At 39.1% G+C, this 18411-nt stretch overlaps 1 protein-coding gene across 3 annotated transcripts in view; it reads left to right on the plus strand.

Annotated features, from left to right (window-relative positions):
* Positions 1-7354, plus strand: part of fes (FES proto-oncogene, tyrosine kinase) — a 31204-nt gene extending 23850 nt beyond the window's left edge. For all 3 annotated transcript variants that reach the window (XM_026169430.2, XM_026169426.2, XM_026169433.2), the window contains exons 14-19: positions 321-439; positions 2575-2669; positions 2820-2943; positions 6496-6653; positions 6790-6912; positions 7084-7354. In XM_026169430.2, the coding sequence (XP_026025215.1) occupies positions 321-439; positions 2575-2669; positions 2820-2943; positions 6496-6653; positions 6790-6912; positions 7084-7226 (762 nt within the window). In that variant the 3' untranslated portion in view covers positions 7227-7354. The remainder of the gene's footprint in view (positions 1-320; positions 440-2574; positions 2670-2819; positions 2944-6495; positions 6654-6789; positions 6913-7083) is intronic.
* Positions 7355-18411: the final 11057 nt, after the last annotated feature.

Consider the following 18411-nt stretch of genomic DNA (forward strand, 5'->3'; position numbering starts at 1 on the left):
ACTTAAATTGTGATGCACGTTAGACTGATTGCTTTGGTTCAAATTTTGTTGTGGAGACAAAATCCTGAAATTGTGTTGCCGGTACAGGAACTAACCATATCTGCTAGATTTAACTTCCCTGACAATTTCAGCTCCGTGTGGTAAATTGGTTGAAACAATGACCAGTTAAATTCAATAATAGTGTACGTGTGGCTTAGTTCATGATCGAAATTAATAGTACCGTATTTTAAATGGTTTGAGGTTTAGTTAGAAATGCTCTTTGCTCAGTAAGAAGACAGAATTAGATTAGTACTGATCGTGTTCGTGATGGCACTGCACAGGGTAACTTTGGAGAGGTGTACAGCGGCCGTTTACGCACCGATAACTCTCCTGTAGCTGTGAAGTCTTGTAAAGAGAACCTGGCCCCAGAGCACAAGAGTAAGTTCCTGATGGAAGCCAGGTCAGTACACATATGCGCGCGCGCGCGCACACACACACACACACACACACACACACACACACACACACACACACACACACACACACACACACACGTTTCCATTACAGTAAATCACATCACAGTGACCTGTTTTAATGTCCTGAACACCTTATTTAAGTCAGAGCGAATTTTTGCCGAGAAGAAGCAGGCCCAAATCTTACCGTGCAAACAGATTTACTGTGTTGTGAACAAATCCCCATGCAGAAGTACACCCTCTCACTGCTGCATGGGGTCAGAATTACAATTGTAAGTAAGCAGCCGGGTTGATAATCAAATCAACTTACTGGATTACTCAATCAAGATTTGATTATGTATGTTCAAGTGACATCTGAACAAACCACAACGCTTCTGAGACCTAAAGCGGCTGCAAAGTGCCACATTTGAAAAAAGCCAATCACAGCATATCAGCACCAACACCTCATATCAACTGTCAGGGGCGGTGGTGGAGGGCTGATGATTTGTGCTTGGTGTAAACCAAGCACAAATCATCAGCCTGGGCTACTTGCAGTCTTTTCAAGTGTGAGGCCATCTGTCCAACACATCCCAAAATTGGGTCGTGCAACAGGTCAATGATCCCAAACACAGCAGCAAATTTACAACAGAATGGCTGAAAAGAAAAATAATCAATATTTTGCAGTGACCCAGTTAAAGTCCAGACCTCAACCACAATGAGATGCTGTGGTGGGATCTTAAGACAACTGTGCATGAACAAATGCCCACAAACCTCAGTGAACTGACGCAATGGTGCAGAACTGAGTGGCCAAGCATTCCTCCACAATGATCTGAGAGGCTGATAGCATCCTCCAGACAACAATTAGGCCAAGCTTGTAGAAACCACCTTTCTGCTAAAGGTTTCTACAAGCTACTGAATCATGGGATGTACTTGGTTTTTCACAGAAGTTCAAGGCTTCCTGTGAAAACATTTTCACAGCTCTGCCATTTTTCTGTTTTATTAAGCTGTGAGGACCACCACAGCTTAATAAAGAACAGTGCAAACATATATAAACCTTACAAATGCAAAACCTTACAGTTGCTTACAAATGCAACTGTCAAAACTCTTCACTGCTTAAAAAAAATTGGTGTATATATATATTTTTTATTTTGTTTAGATGAACATTAGTCTTTAAATGTTCCTTTTTGTTGATAATGTTATAATATTCTGCCCATAAGTTTACAGGCTTAAATAAATGATTGTTAGTTTATTGTGAAGAGAAATCAGTGCTGGTGTATAGATACGTGGATTTACATTTATCAACTAGCATCTGTGTCCAATATCTCATACCTTTTAGTGGACTGAAGCGTGTATGTTCTTAACAGCATCAAAACACCATCATCACCTTTCTCACATCCGCCATGCATTTAGAATTTAAAGGAAACTGCACTCACTCCAACAATAACCAAAACTTCCCATTGAGCGCGTTTGGGGAAATCTAAATTTCGGTCCACTTTAACTGATGATCAGAATTGAAACGGAAAGAAAAAAAAATTCTTGCATTAGTTACAACACTTCCACTTATTTTTTGTTACAACTCGTTTCTGCTTAACCTTGGGACACGTGCAAATGTCCTTACAGTTACTGCGTTCGGTCTCAGTCCATAAAAAACAAACTATGATGTTCTCAACATCAAAGTAAGAGAATGTCTGTAAATAGTCCTCGAAATAAAATTGTAGAAGCTGGCCAGCAGACTTAAAAAAAGATGTATGTACATAGAGCTCTATATGAAAAGTATCTATGAGTTGTTTGATTGAAATACTTAATCATATCAATACTCGCTCTTCTCAGTGGTCCGTGTTGAAGACCGGAAAAGAAAGTCTGCTCAGTAGCAGGAGGATAAATGATAGTGATTTGAAGGCTATCATGAGTGAAATGGTCACAGCAGGCTCACACAAGCTACAGGCTACGTGAGCTCATAGCCCCTCTCGCCAGAGGAGGCTACCACCCTGTCATGAAACAGCTGTAGATCAACAACATCATAATACTTTCTATAAATTTAGCGCATAGTGCACAGAACTGAATGTAACTGTACAGTAGACATCAGACAAGTAAACTTAACAGCGGGTTACACACGCACACACCTGTCTTGTGTGTTGTCTAGGATCCTGAAGCAATACGATCACCCTAACATTGTGAAGCTTATTGGGGTGTGCACGCAGAAACAGCCCATCTACATTATCATGGAGCTCATTCAAGGTAAATGTGATCCTGTTAGACAGTCTTTATGTCTTTCAACTTGTCAACTCGATGCCTTCAAAGATTTATTGAACCATTTTCACCGCCCACTTTGTTCCTCCATCATCGTTCTCGCTCTCCGTATGTGTGTGTGTCTTTACACTTTTCAAGGTGGTGATTTTCTCTCCTTTTTGCGCACTGAGGGTCACAGTCTGATACCGAAGATGCTGGTCAAAATGACTGAAAATGTCGCATCTGGCATGGAGTACCTGGAGAGCAAAAAGTGCATTCACAGGTTGGTCAGACGATCACGCCGCTTTTATCTAATCTTTTCATCAGCCACGTGCAAATCTGTGACTTCAGCAAATCAGATTCTGCAATGCTCACTATTCATTTCCTTCACAGTTGCAGTCAGCTTAATCTTTCCTCATTGTTAACATGCCGGAATACATAATGTTTACCTCTGTGTTCGGTTTGATAATTACTACATATTAAACGTTCATTTGAATACAGTGCAGTGTACTTTCAGCAACAACTAAAGTGGTGCGTCGCTCATGTACATGCAGGTGGATTTTCAGGCTTTTACTGTACACTTTACGAAGCATCACTTACCTTCCCAAGCTTTCACTTCACCTAACTGTTAACTGCACTTATCTGTAGCAGTTCCCCATATGTTGAGTAGCAGTAAAATGCTTGCCTTAAGTAAAGCTTCAGCTCAGCATCATATAAGGTGTCACACTGTAATCTCTAGAGAGATGTGCACAGAAAGATATTTAAGCAAATACAAGTTTCCAAATAAAAATAAAATCACTTTACAATAAAAACAAATACTGTGGCTGAAAAGTACCAAAACAGAAAGGCTTAATAAAGACAGAGAACTACAGACATGATTCATGGCAGGAAAAATCTGCTTTACATTATTTCTTAAATGCCATAGTCCTTGATGGCCTAAGGCTCCTGCTTAGGACCTTAAAGGAGAGCCTCCTAAACCCCTTTATACTGGTAATAAGATTTATATATTTGGCAAGGCAAGTTTATTTGTATAGCACAATTCAACAACAAGGTGATTCAAAGTGCTTTACAGAGACATTAGAAACAAAAACAAATAAAAAGCATGATTTAAAATTGATTAAAACAAGCAAACAAACAAACTAATAAACAAACAAACAAACAAAACAGTATATAAAATCAAAACAGATAAAATCAGAACAGTAGATAAAATCAGTAGTTAAATGTAAGTTTTGAAATTTAAGCTTAAAAGTGTGGATTTGGTGCTTTATTCAAATGCAGCTGAGAACAGGTGAGTCTTCAACCTGGATTTAAATAAACTAAGTGTTTCAGCTGATCTGAGGCTTTCTGGGAGTTTGTTCCAGATATGAGGAGCATGAAAGCTGAATGCAGCTTCTCCGTGTCTGGTTCTGACTCTGGGAACTGATAAAAGACCGGATCCAGATGACCTGAGGGATCTGGAAGGTTCATACTGAGTCAGGAGGTCACTGATGTATTTTGGTCCTAAACCATTCAGAGCTTTATAGACCAGCATCAGAACTTTAAAGTCTATCCTCTGACAGACAGGCAGCCAGTGTAAAGACCTCAGAGCTGGACTGATGTGGTCCACTTTTTTGGTCTTAGTGAGGACTCGAGCAGCAGAGTTCTGAATGAGCTGTAGTTGTCTGACTGATTTTTTTTTTTTAGGTAGACCTGTAAAGATGCTGTTACAGTAATCAAGCCTACTAAAGATGAATGCATGGACTAGTTTTTCCAGGTCCTGTTGAGACATCAGATCTTTTATCCTTGAAATATTCTTGAGGTGATAGTAAGCTGACTTTGTTATTGTCTTAATGTGTTTTTCTAAGTTTAGGTCTGCATCCATCACTACACCCAAATTTCTCGCCTGGTTTGTGGTTTTTAGGTGTATAGATTGAAGTTTGCTGGTGACCTGTAATCGTTTTTCTTTGGCGCCAAAGACTATTACCTCAGTTTTGTTTTTGTTTAGCTGGAGAAAATTGTGGCACAACCAGTCATTAATTTCCTCGATGCATTTACCAAGAGCCTTATAATCTGTGCCAGTGGGAGCATGTAAATGTTAAACAGAAGGGGTCCCAAGATCGAACCTTGGGGAACTCCACATGTGATACTTGTCTGCTCAGATGTGAAGTTACCTATTGATACAAAGTATTTCCTGTTTTCTAAGTATGTTTTGAACCAGTTTAGTACAGTTCCTGAAAGACCTGCCCAGTTCTCCAGTTGTTTGAGTAATATGTTGTGGTCAACTGTATCAAATGCTGCACTGAGATCCAGTAAAACTAGGACTGACATTTTTCCACTGTCTGTGTTCAGACATATGTCATTAAACACTTTTGTCAGAGCGGTTTCAGTGCTGTGGTTCTGTCTAAAACCTGACTGGAAGGCATCATAGCAGTTATTCTGTTTTAAGAAGTAACTGAGCTGTTGAGAAACTGCTTTTTCAATGATCTTACTTAAAAGTGGGAGATTTGAGATCGGCCTGTAGTTGTTCATTTGTGTCTTGTCAAGATTGTCCTTTTTCAGTATAGGTTTTATTACAGCAGTTTTTAGTGATTCTGGAAACACACCTGATATTAAAGAAAAGTTGACGATCTGTAACAGGTCTGACTCCAAAGTCTTTGAGACCCTTTTGAAAAAACTTGTTGGCAGGACATCTAAACAGCAGGAGGAGGAGTTCAGTTGACCTAAGATGTCCTCCAGGTCTTTGCTGTTAATGGGGTGAAACTGTTTGATGGTGTTTAAACAGTTTTTCGGTGGACACAGTACATATCCTGGATCTGCTGTTGATGTACCAATTGCTTGTCTAATCTTTTGGATTTTTTCTGTGAAGAATTTGGCAAAGTCATTGCAGGCCATGGTCAAATGAAGTTCAGCTGCCACTGGCACAGGAGGGTTTGTTAGCCTGTCAACTGTAGAAAATAAGACCCGAGCATTATGGCTGTTTTTAGTGATGATGTCAAAGAAGTAGGACCTTCTTGCACTCCTCAGTTGTAAATTATAATTGTGAAGTTTCTCTTTATAGATGTCACAATGAACCTGGAGGTTTGTTTTTCTCCATCTGCGCTCAGCTTTCCTACACTCTCTTTTTTCATTTTTCACTAGTGTGGAGTTTCTCCAGGGAGACTTTTTCCTTCCAGAGATAACCTTCACCTTAATGGGAGCAATAGATCTAAGGACCTGATGCAAAAATATCGAACTGGGTGTGATGAGACCGTTCTAAACATTTTTAATGACTGAGGAGAAAAACCAGCTCACAGCCCTGATTGTAACTACGCATCCTCCAAAGACCACAGAGCTGTGTAGGAGTTGCTTACAAAGATCAAACGTTGGGTTTTTGTGAGTAGCCTGCAAACAAAGCTTGCATTAAAAGACGAGACCATCTACAAACACGTTCTGAAAACTCGACCATTTCCTTTAATTCAGCAATACGTATGCATGTATATATATTTAAGTAAACGATATACTGCATTCAGAATTGTTGTAGTATTTTGGGGATGTCTACAAATTGAACGTGGCCTCGGTGGCTGGCTGTAGGGGCACTAGAGAGGAGGAGGTTGTGACATCCGGCTCATTACAGCAGCACTTGTATGGTTTGCCCAGCAGGGACGGATCAGACAGGCTGCTGGTAGCTGCTCAGCTTGTAACACTGCATGTCAAATGGCACTCGCACGCAACACAGAGATATGATAGGAACACCTCTCTTTTAAGTGCCATCTGTTCTGTTTTTTCATACAGAGCATGATTTTTTTTTATGTTTCATTTGTTTCCACTTTTCCCCAGCCTCCATCCCTCTTACATTTCCTGTCTTGTGCTTTTTAAGGGACCTTGCAGCTAGAAACTGCCTGGTCGCAGAAGGCAACGTGGTGAAGATAAGTGACTTCGGGATGTCCCGTCAGGAAGATGACGGAGTCTACTCTGCAGAAGGCGGTCTCAGACAGATCCCTGTCAAATGGACAGCTCCTGAAGCCCTGAACTATGGTGCATCATTAGTGCCTCTGCCATAATACCACAACCAGACACATTTCTCCTGTTTCTACTGCCAACAGCCAGTTAAATACTCACAAAGAGCTGCGCCTATGCCTTTGCTTACACTGCCCCCTGCTGTTGCTTTCAGGTCGTTATACCACAGAGAGTGACGTCTGGAGCTTTGGCATCTTACTGTGGGAGACCTTCTCCATGGGAATGACCCCCTACACCAGCATGACCAATCAACAGACACGTGAAGAGGTGGAGAAAGGTGAAGACTTCTGAAGTGTTCGTGTTCACGTGACATTCAGGAGAATTCCTGCTGTCATTGTGATTGATTTTGACACTGATACATTTTCTGAGTCTCACGTGTATCAGAAAGCACGTTTACTGCCATCTGACCATCTCTCTCCCTGTTATGCTTCTCTGTGATGTGCTTCAGGGTACCGTATGCCTGCTCCGCACGGCTGCCCCATTGAAATCTCCAGGATTATGAACAGCTGTTGGCAGTATGATCCCAGAAACAGACCATCTTTTAAGAAACTCCGGATCGATCTCAATGCCATATACAGCAAAATTATATAATACACTCTTGTAAGTTGGACGTGTTTTAACATTATTTTTTTGTTAGGTTGTACTTGTTCTTTCTAAAAAATAGGTTGAGATTTAATATGAATATTAAAAGTAAAAATAAAAGGTCTAATTAAAACTTGTGTAGCATTTCTTTTTAGACTTACTGCTGAAAATGAGCTAAGAAGTGCTGATGTGTGGCCTTGTAGAGCAGAAGCTTGCCAGGTGGGGGCAGCACTTTCATTTCTTCCTTTGTTTCCAGAAGAGTGTCAGCAACTCATTTACAACTTATCTCCTTTTAAAGACATGTAACGAGCTTGCAAACACTTGATTTTCTAAAAATCAGGATCCCAGAAGTTCTAATATAGACAAAAACACAAGTTTAATACCCAGCTGTTACTGTTTCGGCTGGAATAGTCTTGGTTTCCAGCAGTGTACCTAGATTTAACCCCTTCAGCTCTGTACTGTTTGAAATTCTCAGGTGGAAAAAAACAACAGCACAGTTAATGTAAGGAAAATGAATAAGGTGTATTGTTCTCACTGACATAATAGTTAAACATTTTCCCAGAGCTTACTGGTGGTTCATTAGGATTCAAAGCTGCTTGGTGATTCATGCAGTTAAATTACTCCTTTGCCATTTTTTTTGTGTACTTGATCACAGAATTTACAAATATTTTCAGTTAAAAAAAAACAAAGCAAAGATTTAGTATTTATAGTTTTCAGTATTTGCAAATTAAAGGCTTTAATTTCAATTAGACATACAATCGTATTTTTGCTAGGTAAAAGGTTCAGAGACATTTGTCACGCTATTATGTGCTGAAACAATCTTCTGACAGTTGTAGCAGGGCATGATTTATTAACTTGGTCCCAGTAGGCAAAACAAAATTGGGCCTGCAGGAACTTGAAGTTTTAGTTTTATATCTCATTATAATTAGAAAGTGATACTTTTATCTACAGTATTATTCTTATTGTTGTTTCTTTTTGAAGCACTTTGGGCTGCATGTGCACCTGCAGTATAAATAAACCTTTAGCTCAGCAACAGATGAGGTAAAGGTAAAACTCAGCGAAGAGAAGAGAAAACACTGTATCAACGGAAGGCCCCAGCAGCCTGGAAATATTACAGCAAAAGTAAGAGGTTTCAGGTTCACCTGATCCATGTCTAACTATGAACTGTATCAAAAAGGAAAGTTTTAAGCCTGATATCAAACATAGATACTCAAAAGAGATAGAGATTGCTGGAAAATGACACAAGAAATACAAGGGGGATCGCTTTCATTTTTTTTGATTGACCAGCCACAACATCATGAGCAGTCTGCAATGCCAAGTTGAACAACCTACCTTTTCTCTATCTGGTAACCATTTAGTGACCAGCAAACCATGCGTAGCACTGTTTATGTCACTACTGAGAGAGACCCGACTCAAAAGTAAGTAAGTTAGATTTCAAGAGAAAGATCACAAAGTGCTGAACAATAAAATGTCAGAGCATTAAAAAGAAGATTTAACCAACCAGAAGTCTAAAAAGCAGGAAAGGATTTTCCTGCTGTTACTTCGCCAAGGAGTTGAATACAGGGAAATCAGTCAAAGAAACAACCTCCCCGGCAGGTGAGGGAGTGACCTCAGCCTGCTCAGTTTTATTACTCTGAGCCCTGGTTACGCCACAGGCAGTAATACCTCTGGTAAATTCTGGTCTCTGACATCCTTTACTACTAGATTTGAGGACACTACTGGCAATGTAGGTAACTGTGGCCACATTTTTTCCCCTCAATAATGGTAACACCAGGAACAGGCAAAGAGGGACATACTCCTGAATCTCCCCACTGTACCAAATCAGGGGTCAACGCCAAATGACAGAAAGGTGCAGAAAATGCATTCATCTCCATACCTGTGAACAGAACAGAATTAACAGGATCAGCTGTCAGAGAAAAAAGAAGAACACAATGAATAGATTTGGACTGGGGGTGTATGTGGCGTGTATCCTGGAGCACATTCCTCTGAAGTTAAGCTGAATGAAAACTGTGACAGAAAAATCTAAACTTGATCTGCAACTGAGAACATTTTGTGTAAAGTTTGACAGCAGCCGCCTTATTACTGTGATGGATAGTAGCAGCTACAACAACGATTATCTTTTCTCCAACAACCTTGAGGGGACCTGACTGCTGAAGAAGCTTTGTCTGATGTTTACCTGCCCGGTCCACCCAAAGTCATGCCTTACCAATTGGTCTGCAATGATTCACTGAGTATCTCGATAAAAAATCCTTAATGCAACAATTTGTTTTAATACTCTAACCTACAACTCTAATGCTAAGTTGTTTGCATACAAATTCAAGCATTTCATCCACATTTGTGACTAAAAATAGACCTGCAATAGAAATGTATCGGAGGACTGATAACACAGCGGCAGCAGTGAAGATGAGCCTGTCAAAGTTTAACATGGAGCTGTAGTCTGTCTACACAGGGGTAGGAAACATAGGGTGTGGGGGCTAAAATTGGCCCGGCAAAGACTCCAACCCGGCCCAAATTTCACGTTTTTGTGAATCAACAAACTTTGTTTTATAATTACAGGACACTCTGAGCTACTGGAACTTGTTACGTAAGCCCAAAGAGTCATGATGACACATTTCTTTAATTAACTAGAGCAGCATTTCTTTGTTATGTAGAAAAACTCAGAGGCACAGTTGAAATTGAGCTTCCTTTTTCTACTACTAATATATCTCAGGGATTAAATGCTTTTACACTGTTAGACAGGAGGGTCTGTCAAGGTTTCATTAAAATTATTTTGAAGATTTAGATAAAATAATATTTAAAATTGTAAATAAAATATAATATTAAACAAATTGGGATAATATTTACAAATACAAAAATAAAAATATAAAAGCTTTTTTGGGGGGGGGGTTCTGAGTGCCAGTGAAAACAAACACAGGCCGGTGAAACTCTCAACTGCTGACCTGGGGCTGTTAAGCGGAGCACTGACTGATTACTACCTTTAATTATTAACATTAATTAATAATATCTGCATCACCAGAACATGTGTTTCCTGCAGCAGAAAATGTTCTGAGAACATTCAGCTCTGATAACGTTCACTTCAGAGAATGCTTACTTTTCTTCACTGCAACCACCAAATGGCTTAAGCTTAAACATCTAGAAACACACACGCGCACAAAAACACATACACATGAACACACACCAAATACACAGCATCCAGCCTCATGCAGAACTCGTGTTTTGTTGCCTTCTACTAATGAAGAAAGCGCTCCAAGGGACAGAGTAAAGACTAACTTGTATTATGCTTTAGTTTACTTTATTTTATTTGACATTACTGTACTTGTAAGTATTTATTTTATATTAAAGAAAATGTTTTGGTTTAAAAAAATAGATTTTTAATTGTGCACGTAAATGACAAGGGTTTTGTTTTTTGACAGATGTTGTAGCTGCAGTTAAACTATTAAAACATTTGTCTTTTTAAAATGGAAACCAATGAAAAGGCTTTTAAAAAAGATGTATTTTTTCTGTTTTGAACATTTATAATCGCTCATTAATAAAAAAAAAACTATCTAATCTGATCACGTGAATAATGGATGAAATAATCAAGATCTGCGGCCCTGGTTTCTACTGTATTTAGTTTGTGTTACAATGTGTTTATGTGCTTACACCACTGCTTCAGATGCAATTTTCTCTCTTTTTTTTTTTTTTTTTTTTAAAAGCTGTTGTTCATTAAAGTATGTGGCAACACCCTCGGGGAGAATTTCTTTGAACTGGTCCAACAGAATGAACTGCTTTGACATCTCCTTGTGTTTCAATCTCAGGAAACTGCAGTTCACCAATTAAATGTATTGGTCAGCAAACAAACACGTTCAACATAAGCTTGCACTTCTGACTTAGCTTCCCGAACAGATAACAGGCACCAGTTCATATGCTTTAAGCAGTGCAGATGTAACTTTAGTCCCCAGCTGTGGTTAGAGAAGAAAATGCTTCTTGACCCTTACCAGTAAAAACACTGGTCTTTTCTGGATCACACTATTGACTAAAGTGCTCAAACAGCACAAAAAGGTAGCAACATCCTTTATAAACGACACTAAAAGTATCAAAAGGATGATCAGCAGAACCTGCGGAAAGTACCCTCGTTCACTAAGTCAAGCCTGTGCATTCATTTTGCATTTCAGCAGAAATGCATGGAACCCGGAAGTTAATTTTAGCTTTTCCTCGTCCACCTCTTGGTGCTGAAGAAGAGCTCGGTCTTTACATGCCAGTGCCTGTTCCTCTCACTCGCCTTCCTGCTTGTACTGCAAAAGGCAAGTCACCAAAACTAGACAGAGTGGAACAGAGCTAATCAATGTATGTTTATGAGTACACCGTTCTTATTTTCTGTTAAATGAACTCAAATAATGACTGACTGCACCTTTAAACAAATCAGAAAAATGGTTCAACAGTTCGGACTAACAGATACGACTAACTAAATTTATGTTTAGTGTATTTTGCTATTTGCTGTGAACCTGCTGGTTGAGGTGAGGATTTTCAGTGTCACAGGCTGAACACTATTCAACATCCTGTGTGAAACGGACCCAGATTACTGCCACAATGACAAGAACATTTGACTCCTAGTAGAAAAAAAAAATCCTTGTCTCCTCGCTAAGAGAAGCAGCTCAAAGCAGCCAGTGGGTCAAACTGGCAGCATTCAAGCTTTGTGTGATTTGTTTTGACTTGAGTTCAGTAGCCTATAAACTCCATGTGGGTGGGTTTGTTTTTATTTTCTGGCTTGTGGAATTCAGTACTTAATTATTTAAATTTAAGGGCAGGAAGTAAATGTTTGAAAGGCTGTTTTATCATCTTCATAAGTAGCTCTTTTGTTAAAGAAAAGAAAACATCTTCCTACTTTCTTTGGTTCTACCCTACAACCCACGACAATAAACACAGGCCTCAGAAAAAATTTAGCGCACGTTCTTTAGATACTTATCATCCACAGCTGCCATTTTTCATTAATATCACTATGTTACCAGTGAATCAATAAAAAAGAAACAGAAATGCATCCAAATAAATGTTAAAATATTTAAATTAATTACAGTATGCTGCTTAAAGACATCCTCATTACAAAGTAATTAAGCCGATGATGATGGCCTGTTTTACTGCAGAAGAATAAAATGTTTGGCTTCAATTTATAAAATATTTATTATGGGTTTGCTGTTTGCCTCCTTGAGGATTAATGACCTGAAAACATGGTGGCACTGATCCACCGTTTTGTTTTCTGCCATCTGAAATGACATGGGATTTATTTGGATTATTTGCCTGGAGAAGGACTTGTTTGCTGTGCGAGTTTCTGGTGTTTTCTGTGATTCTACCTCAGTTCAACCGCCCGTTTTTAACCTCACAAGTGCGAGCTGTTTGACTTGTACACATAACTGCACTTGTACACTACATAATTTACAAAGGGAACCTAGACAAAAGCTACTGTTGCTTGATTCTGTAGAAATATGAGCTTAAAAAACCTCAGAGGTACCATTTATTGTTCTTGACTGTTGCATGAGAACAAACCCCATCGAATCTGTTGCAAAGGTTTTGTTGGAAAAAGGCAAGTCACATTGTTTAGTGCCACATGAATACCAGTTTGGGTGTGTTATGTCATGAAGAGGTGACGCTCAGCTGTGACACTGAAGCTATTGTGTTTCACTGAAATGGCTAAAATCAATGTCTATTCTCTGAATGATAATTTGAGCTGTTTTTAGCATCTTCATTTTCTTTAAGCTTTGTTGATTATGGATAAAACATGTAATTGTGGATAATCTAGATGAAGTTGCAGGGCTTCATGAACATTGTCCACTAGTGTCCACTTGTTTTAAAAAATGTTGTTTAACTTTTGCATCATTATTCAAACCTTATTTCTGCTTCTTTTGCTCTGACAAACAAATAGATATCTGCTAAACAGAAGGAGCACAGATTTAGTTTCTTCAAGGTCAGAATGTAGCAGAGTAAAAGTGTGGGTAGGAATGCAGTCGTGAAAAAAATATCGTACATACAGAGTGAGAAAAATATGTTGGCACAACTTAATTTCTAAGATGAAAAATATTTGTGGTTAGTAAGGCGTGGTGTACATTACTTAACAGTCATCCACCCGAGGCCATTTTGTAATTGAAACCTCACCGGTTGAACATGTTCTGTAGCTTCTAGTTATCACATGAGTGTCTTGTGATGTTCAGGCCTGTTTTCATATTTTCTTTTTTTGGCTCCAAGGTAACAAAACCTATATGACTGCATGCATAGTGCACAAAACTTTCCACTGAAAAGCAAAAACGAAACAAACAATAGGCAAGTCAGTAATTTACCCCCCTCTAACATCTCTGATTTTCAAATGTAGGCCCAGCTGTTACAACGCCTGAAAGCACTGTTGTTACATATCTGATGTCTTCACGAGTTATTACACAAATCCAGTGAGAATAAACCTGGAATAAGCGGCTTTGTTGGTGCAGTTTTCAGATTGTGACTAATGTCCGTATAAAATAAATTTGAACTGATATTACAGGCAGTTTCCGAATGCTTGCCAAGAATACAGTGAAAATATGGCTGCCGGCGGAGCTCCCGGGCACGTCACTGCAACCCCCCCCGGCTTACGCTCCGCGGCTGCTGAGTGAGCCCTCATCTGGGACTCTCCTCAGCTCTTTCTGGGATGTTTCTGGGACAGTGGCGCGGCTGCACCTTTGTTGGTCTTCTTTGGTCTCTTGTGTTCTGAGGGCCTCCGGATGTCTGGAGTTTTGATCTCCTCCATACCTGCTTCATGCCCTGGTGGACGGGGCTGTTTCTCCCCACACCCTCTAACAGATCATTACATGAAGGAACCTTTTAAAAAAAAGTGCGTCCATGCTCACAGGTGTACACACGGGTGCTCACACACACAAACGACACCCTTTGTGGCTCCTACCTTAAAGCACACTGTGCGCTGTCGATCTTACATGCTGCACAATAATGTTTAACATTTAGTATTTACTGTTATATTCCCATAGATCATCATGTTGTTGTTTATTCTATTGCTCTAGTCTTCTTCTGCTTGTTTTCTTTCTCAACAGGTGATCCAGGAAAAGAAGAAGAGAAAAAAAAGGACACAAAGACAAAGGTGATGAAGGAGATTTTCATTGTCTTTTCTCTCTTTTTTCTACTTTCCCTCTCCTTCTGTTAACTTTCTTCTGAACTTTTCTTCTTGTTTTTCTTTCCCGTCCCCAAGTCCAGTCTGGCCTGATTACAATAACTTAGAATAAAAATAACTAATAAAGATCAAATAAACTATGACAATCAAGTGGACCAGTATAGCAAAAGGCCCACTTGGGAAAGTAAATCTGTTGGGCATTTTTCTTGGCCTTCAGACAATAATTCTGATTGCTACAGTGCCAGACAGGACACACAAAAAAGTAATTAATCTTCGGTAATACTGCCTTAAATCTGCCATTAATGATTGTTGAGATAGTTGTAGTACACCCTTTCTTATAATTTTGGTATTACTATCCAGACACGTGTGGAGAGAGACAGACACATGCTGCTGTTTGCAGATATTTCATAACCAGTTCTGCGGTCCAGCCTGCTGCTCTTGAAGCGTAATACTGAAAAAGTATAGTAAAGGTAGCATAACAGGTAGGGCTGCCACGATTAGTCGACTAGTCACGATTATGTCGACTATTAAAATCGTCGACGACTAATTTAATAGTCGACGCATCGTTTGAAGCTTTGTAAGATCACAAAGGACGCAGGAATGAGTAGTATGATTTAAGAGTGTAATAACGGACTGAAACAGAAGATGGCAGCACTGCATGTCCAAGGATGCCAGCTGCCGTTAAACCCCGAAGAAGAAGAAGCTGTGTCCCAGAATTCATAGCGCAGCCCAGCGCAGTTGTCAACAATGGCGGCAGCTACTTAGTTTTAACTTTACTCTTATTATTCTTTCTGGGTCACAAAATAAACGTTTAACATATTTTCAGGCGAGAATGTAGCTGTGTAAACCTCAAATATCTGCTCAGTTGATCAAGACACCACATATTTTCAAAAGCGCTCCGACGTTTTCGGAGACGTCTGTTACCCACTAGCTCGTTAGCTAGGCGGGGGCAAGGCTAACTAGAGCCGTGAGAACACTGGACTCCCGGCAAATCGTTTTCAAACCCACCGCCGTCTTTCGCTAGTCAGGTTAAACATATATATAAGTCACTTAGATAACTTAAAAAGGTTATTGTTTGGCTTTCTTTAGTATTTTATTTGTTCCTGAGTAAATCGGTTTGGCTGAGATTAAAGTTATAGTTTTTGCACAGCTAAAACTGTCAAGCAGACAGCTGATTATCAGAAGTGTGAGACGCTGGAGAATATACTCCGGTGTCCTGTTATATTTTAGAAAGCAAGGAGTTTATTAAACTTCACCGAAACAATCTGCAAATTTCATTATAAATTAATAAACTACCATCTTGTCTTTATTTTTAGTTAGCACAAACACTTCAAGCTGTAAGCTAATGATAGTTATATAAGACCAGATGCTGCTGGTGCAATAAGCTGTACGTCCAATGGATGATGATCTGATTAGTTGACTAATCGCAAAAATAATCGGTGACTAGTCGACTATCAAAATAATCGTTTGTGGCAGCCCTAATAACAGGCAGCAAAAGAGGCTCTAACATATGGAAGCAAATGAGAGAAGCAGCAGAAAATCCTGTGCATAAGTCTTCAGCCAGGTGTGGCAGGGCTTTGAAAACAAACTTCACCGAGAAGCATTCTTACTTCTCCCAATGCCATCATGCTGCCACATTAGATCTCAGTTTATGACTACGTAAACTGGCAGATTGACACAGATACTTTGCCAGTGACTGTACTGTACAGTCACTGGCAAAGTACAGAGCTGTGTAAGTCTTGAACCACCCCTCATTATTCATACTTTGCTTCCAAGGAGCCAGACTTTCCTGTAATAAGATTTTAAATCAGTCTTGAGCAATAGTTCTCGAGCCTTTCTGAAGCTCTTTCAATGGTTTTCTTGGGACACTGTGTGCTTTTTCATTCGTTTTCACTCCAGTCCTTGTACTTGCCCATTTTCGGATTAATGTTAAGTTGTTAAGCCACTTAAATCAGTTATATTATTCATTCAAACATAACAAGGGCACCTAACTTAACTGATAAATCAGTGTTGTGTTGACACATGACAGAAAACAGAGGAAAGAACCAACTCTAACTTGTATTTGTATGCACATTATTGCTAGCATCCTGCCACAAATTTCTTTAGCCAAATCTACGAATAATTCTAAAAATAACAGTGTGACAGAAATAAAGTTTTTGCATCAACAAAGTGATTACTTAAAAAGCTATTGGCACAAAACTTGATAGATCTCAGTCTGGTGTGCAGCATGTCCTTAAAACATTTGAGGTAACCGAACAATAGGGGTGCAACGATACACAAAATTCACAGTTTGTTCGATACTTTGGTGTCACGGTTCGATATTTTTTCGATAAAAAGAAAAAATGTTCATGCTTTTTTAATTCGTCATTTATTAAAATTATAAATATATATTTTAACTCAAATGTACAGTTTTTAAATTTAATGTTGCTGAAACAACAAAGGGATAAAATAATTCTATCTGATCGAGAAATCACTCATCTTTGGAAAAGAGAGTTTATTATAGAGAAATGGCTCTTTCCAAAATAAAAGCTATACTATACGCTTCTTCTGGGATATATTCTCAGCAGCATATTAAACATATCAGGTACCCATAAGGAGAATCATGTGCTAACGGCTGTCTAAATGACTCGGGTAAAGTTTGTAGCATGCCTGCTTGTTGTTTTTGTCTGCTTCCACTTGTCTTTGCACTAAGATGTTGGCTTAAATGTGCAGTCATATTCATTTTGTTCCCACTAGTGCTGTCAGCGTTAATCTGAAATGACGTTAACGCCACAACACGGCAAATCTCGGTTAACGAGCTACCGCGGATAGCCCCGTGTGTGGGGCTGGACGGCGTCAACACGTTAACGAGGTAACTGCGCTAACGCAGTAGTTCCCACCAATGTAATTGAGCATTGCGTGGCACATCCGACACACTGTTTTACTTTTGTCCATGATGCGCTTACCTTCAGGGTCATACTTCACATGAAGACCAAAATGGTTCCAAACGCCAGATCTGAATGAGGGTGGGGGAGGTTCAATTTGCCATGTTGCAACGAGCTTAGCTTCTGTCTTGCTAGCTTGCGCTGCGCTCAGTGGATCTGCGCTTGACAGTGCAGCCTAGGCGGAGTAGTCGAACGCAGATCCACTGAGCTCTCAACACAGACAGCATGGTCAGAAGAAAAGTTGATAAAATAAATTAAAAATTTTGTATTGTTCAATACATATGCGTACCGAACCGAAAGCACTGTATCGAACGGTTCAATATCGATACGAGTATCGTTGCACCCCTACTCAACAAGTAGAGGAGAAAAGATCTGAATGATGATTATGGTCTTTCAGTTGCTCCATATAATTTTCACTGAAAAAGGTCTTAATGGAAGACCTACTCAAGATTTTTGTACAGTGCTGTGTAGCTAAATCTCGTAAACGATGTGCATACAATGATTTGCTTATAAAAGGGACTTCTTTTTCTGTTTTCCATGCACTGTAATTGTAACAATTAAAGATGAAAAATTAGTATAAAACTAGTATAAAAGATTTTAAGAAATGCATAAAAAAGATAAACGTACTAAAACCGGAGCTGAATGGTTTAGGTGGTATGTAAGCTCTCCAAACAAAGGGTGTTCAAAATTTAACTAAAGATCCAGAAATTCAAAATGAAAACACAAACAATAGGGTTAACTTAGTTTGACGGTGATGACAGTAGAACACTGAGCACGAATCTGCAGCTATAAAATGTTTAATTCCACTGAACTTTGTTTAATGTCCTAGTGTAGAGTTTCAATTTCCAAATCATTCAGGAAATCAATCACTTCTAGACTAGAACTGTTTGAAGGAATGACGTAGAAGACAGTGATTGACTGAATGCCTTGAGGACACAGAACAGATCCCAATTTCTCCTTAGTAGAAACAGTCATAGTCATAAAATCTGGACAAAGCAGTAGACACTGGATACATTCTTTTCTTAAACTCATTGAAGTTAATATGTTTCCAATTATTTAGCTGTTTTTTATTTGAATTTCAAAAATTAAATTAATTTAATCAAATTATTCAAACAATCAAAATCAAATCAAATCTAAATCTAGTGTT

This window comes from Astatotilapia calliptera, chromosome 1 (assembly GCF_964374335.1).
Source record: "Astatotilapia calliptera chromosome 1, fAstCal68.1, whole genome shotgun sequence".
Taxonomy (NCBI): domain Eukaryota; kingdom Metazoa; phylum Chordata; class Actinopteri; order Cichliformes; family Cichlidae; genus Astatotilapia; species Astatotilapia calliptera.